Here is a 4,201-nt window from a genome sequence, read left to right as displayed (position 1 = left end):
CGATCGGTTGCAGCTGGAAGGGCATCCGCAGCGTATAACATATGCTGGATAAGTTGGCGGTTCATTCCACTGTGGTGACCCCACATTAATAAAGGGATTAAGCCAAAAAGAAAATGAATGAGTGAATAAATACTTAAAACTACTACATACAATACTTGTCAGAAAAAAAATGCACTGGCTTTTCTGAACCAATAATCGAAAACAGAAAGCGGTTGAAGGAAATCAATTTCCAATCTGACTCCATTGTAATTAATCTGACTCCATGAAAGTTGTTTAATCATTGATAAAGATAATCTGAATTTTGTCAATGAAATACATCACTGTCTCTGCTGATTTCATCACTACAACGCAGAAGTCATTGTTTGTCAAATGACAGCAAACATGACAAAGTTATATAAAGGAAGATCACAAGCAGATGAATTGTGTATAGCAAAAGCACATGGTTACTGTCAGCTAATGGCAGAGATGTGTATTTGAGCTGTGATGAACTCTGTTAGGCCAGAATTCAAGGACCCATCCTGTGCTTGTCTCAGTAGTCTTTTATTAGCACAGAATAAATAATACAATAGTATGTAATATTTCCTCATCTTACACTTTCTAAACTTTTAAATGACACTTAATAATAAACAAAACTTCAATTTTGTCTCATGCGTGAGACCAACAACTAATGAAAGTTTCACATTAGCGCTGTGCACATTAGCATGTTTATCTTGGCATCCGTTATTGTATGCAGTATTTAGGTAAGTTGCTCTATTAAGCTAAATGTAAAGTTAAAGTTTCAGTTTCTGTTGCACTCTCAAAGAGCTTGTCAAACACATATGCTGTCGAAAAAGAGCAGATCTAAAGTCATCCGTGCCAAAGCAAAACAAAGATCTTTAGTGCAAAACAATACACTAATCTACAGTTAGCATTTAAACCGATCTGAATTAGCACACTCTTACGAGAAGAACGGTGTCATGTCTTATCAAATCTGATGAGACCAGCTGCAACACCGCAGATCTTGATGGATCAGGGATGGGTGCTAATTGCTAATAAATGCAGAGGCGGAGGACACCTTCAAACACAGCTAATTATCAACCTTTAAAATAGCTGCTTGACAATCGGAAGTTATTGTGTTCAGTTTTGGAAAAAAAAGATGGCAGCACTTTGGAGTTTAGTGCTACTTTGTATCACTAGTCGTTTATGTGCTGCAAATACTTCTTTACAAAGTAAAGAAGTGTTCCAATGGCCTGAACAACATCTGTTGGGTTTGGGTGTGAGAGAGCTTCCATCTCAAGCAGAACCTGTTCAGAAGTGTGATGTGCAAGATGAGGATAAGGTGCAGTGTGGAGAGCCTGGCATTTCTCCTGAAGACTGTAATGTTTTAAACTGCTGTTTTGATGGAAAACAGTGCTACTATGGCAATACAGGTAGTGTTACATTTTTGTCTAAGATGTAGATGTTTACTAAATGTTGTACAAGCAAGAGAATGCCATTCCCTTTCATCTACATAAGTTGTGCAATTTTAACTGGCTTAATCCTGGAGTTATGTAGTATTGCAATGGTCATCAGGTTTAAATCCAAGGAGTATGTGCATTGTTAAATTTCTACATTTTTGAATGGACTCATGCTTCTAAACTAATTCACTTAAATAACAGGAAACAATTGATATAGAAGTCAGTGGATATACACTTTGCGTAAATGTTTGGTGTTAGCCTAGAATGTTTTAACTTTTTTTTTTTTTTTTTTTTTTTTTTTTTTTAATTAAGTGTCATTTTATTTAAAATGACTACTTCCATAATTGCTCTGACATTTAGCTAATGATTAATCCTGGTTGATGTGTTTCAAAAACGCATTGAGTCTTTGAAGTCCATATGACTAAGCTCAAGTTCTTCTTCTTTGCTAGTAACTGTCCAGTGTACAAGAGATGGGCAGTTTGTTGTTGTGGCCTTGAGAGATGCAACTATTCCAAGAATAAGCTTGGAGTCCATCAGCCTTTTGGGAGGAAGTGATCCTCCTTGTGCCCCCGTTGATGCCACTAAAGCTTTTGCCATCTACCAGTTCCCTGTCACTGCTTGTGGCACCACAGTGATGGTTGGTACTGACTGTGAGGTTTAGGTGGGCCTCATGTGCTTTGTTAGTAATTTTTTATTTTGGTAACGTGCTACAGGTGGAAGATGACTTCCTAATCTATGAAAACAGAATGACATCTGTATATGAAGTAAATGTTGGACCTCTAGGCTCTATCACAAGAGATAGCCATTATGAGTGAGTGACTACATCCTTTTAAATGGTTCCATGGCTGTTAGTTCTGGTCTTCAATCTGAAGTCTTCCCTTTCAGGCTCCTCTTCCAGTGTAAATATTCACGCAGCAGTTTTGAAGCGCTGGTTGTTGAAGTCAACCCTGTTCCTCCTCCTCTTCCTGTGGCTGCACTTGGACCTCTTAGAGTGGAGCTTAAACTGGCTAACGGGCAGTGTTTTCTTAAGGGATGTGTGGAAGGTAAATCTTTGTTCAACATTCATTCATTTTAACACTGAAAGAGACTTGAATGCCTCATTTCTGACTTGTGCAGAAGCTCAAGCATACTCTTCGTACTATGGTGATGCTGAGTATCCTGTGACTAAAGTCCTGCGGGAGCCAGTCTATGTTGAAGTTCATGTTCTCGAGAGGACTGACCCCAACATCTTTCTGACTTTGGGTCGTTGTTGGGCAACTTCAAACCCTGACCCTCAAAGCCTGCCCCAGTGGGATTTTATTGTAAATGGGTAATTGTTGCAGTGCCCTACCCTCTCCACCAAATCCAAATTGCTAGCAAGAATTGTTTGTAATCATCTCCTGTTGTGCAGTTGTCCTTCCCAGGATGATCGTTACCTGACCACTTTGTTCCCTGTGGATGAGACTTCAGGCCTGCAGTTTCCAAACCACTTCAAACGGTTTGCAGTCAAGATGTTTACTTTTGTGGATCCTGCGTCTCTGGCCCCCCTGATGGAGACGGTATCTTTTTTACTCCTTGGTTTGTTTAAATTATCAAATTTGATTCTTGGCCTTAAGTCTTTTCTCTGCTAGGTCTTTATTCACTGCAGTACATCAGTTTGTACTCCAACTGCAGAAGACTCTTGTGTTCAGAGTTGCAACAGGAAGAGTGGGTGTTGCTTATTTCAACTTGATGATCTATGGTGTATTTAAGGCCTTTTCTGACTTTCCTCTCTTTTGCAGGGAGAGATGTTGGTATACACAAGCGCCGTCGTACCCGCTCTGTAGTTTCCAGTGGAGAGATTCATCTTGTTCGACCCTGAGTTTCTTTTTTGTAATAAAGAGAGAGCAATTTTAAAGTCTTTTCTCTGAAAATTGCGGTTTTGCTGCCTTATTTTAATTAGTTCAAGATTATTAATCCTGGTCAATGGTTCTGGTGCTTTTTGAGTATGTAATATGCACCGTTAGTATAGGCTCTAGTACCTTTGCTAACATTAAGCCCTAAACCTTTACCTCATTCAATCAAAAACAAACTTCCTTTTTTTTTTTTTTTTTTTTTTTTCTCTCCTCTAAAAGATGTTCTTCCACAAGATTGAGCCTACAGGGGTAGCAGATTTCTCCAGTTACTGCACATATACCTGGTTTTAAGGTTCACATATTTATACAAGTGTGCCCAAGTGAAACCACTTAATTTATAAATGCTATAGTTCCTTTTACTTGTCAATTTGTTGAAGTATAATTGCATGTCCCTCAACAAATTAAGCATAAGTAAAAACATGGCTAATTATAAAATTACAGAAGGTTAATTGGAAATATTTAGATTTGTAGACTACTTTCCTTGTGCTCTGTGGAATCTCAAATCCTGGCAGTTTAAGAGTTGTAGTTAACAACTGTATGTTACCGTGTGATTCACACTGGCTTTAATTGTGGCACCCTCAGTACTGACAGCCAGCAAGAATCTGGTGGCAAAATTCTTGCTTTAAGATTGTATTCCCGTTTGTGCTAGTGGCATCTGCTGTGTTATTTGACAAATGCCCTGTCATTTTCATGTCCAGGGATTCCTGGTCTTTACCTAGCAGTGGCGTATCTTTCTGTGAGTGACAATCTGACAGCCCTTTTTTGCAGTTTAGTTCTCTGAATTCTAAAGTGAAGAGTAAATGCTCGTAGTGGTGCTTTCAGGAAAATATGTACTAAATGCACTTTAATTCATTCGTTCATTGGCTCTCTAGTATCTTTAGTAGAATCTTC

At 38.6% G+C, this 4,201-nt stretch overlaps 1 protein-coding gene across 1 annotated transcript; it reads left to right on the top strand.

Moving 5' to 3' along the window:
- The first annotated feature begins 1,109 nt into the window (after nucleotides 1-1,109).
- Nucleotides 1,110-3,312, top strand: zp2l1 (zona pellucida glycoprotein 2, like 1). The gene is given in 8 exon segments (NM_001105104.1): nucleotides 1,110-1,409; nucleotides 1,886-2,073; nucleotides 2,150-2,247; nucleotides 2,322-2,479; nucleotides 2,553-2,745; nucleotides 2,827-2,974; nucleotides 3,047-3,122; nucleotides 3,197-3,312. Coding segments are annotated over 8 exon segments (1,215 nt in total). The 5' UTR covers nucleotides 1,110-1,135; the 3' UTR covers nucleotides 3,277-3,312.
- Nucleotides 3,313-4,201: the final 889 nt, after the last annotated feature.

The sequence above is a fragment of the Danio rerio genome, chromosome 9 (assembly GCF_049306965.1).
Source record: "Danio rerio strain Tuebingen ecotype United States chromosome 9, GRCz12tu, whole genome shotgun sequence".
Lineage (NCBI taxonomy): Eukaryota > Metazoa > Chordata > Actinopteri > Cypriniformes > Danionidae > Danio > Danio rerio.
The sequence above is the reverse complement of the archived record's forward strand: the minus strand, read 5'-3'. Positions and strand labels throughout refer to the sequence as shown.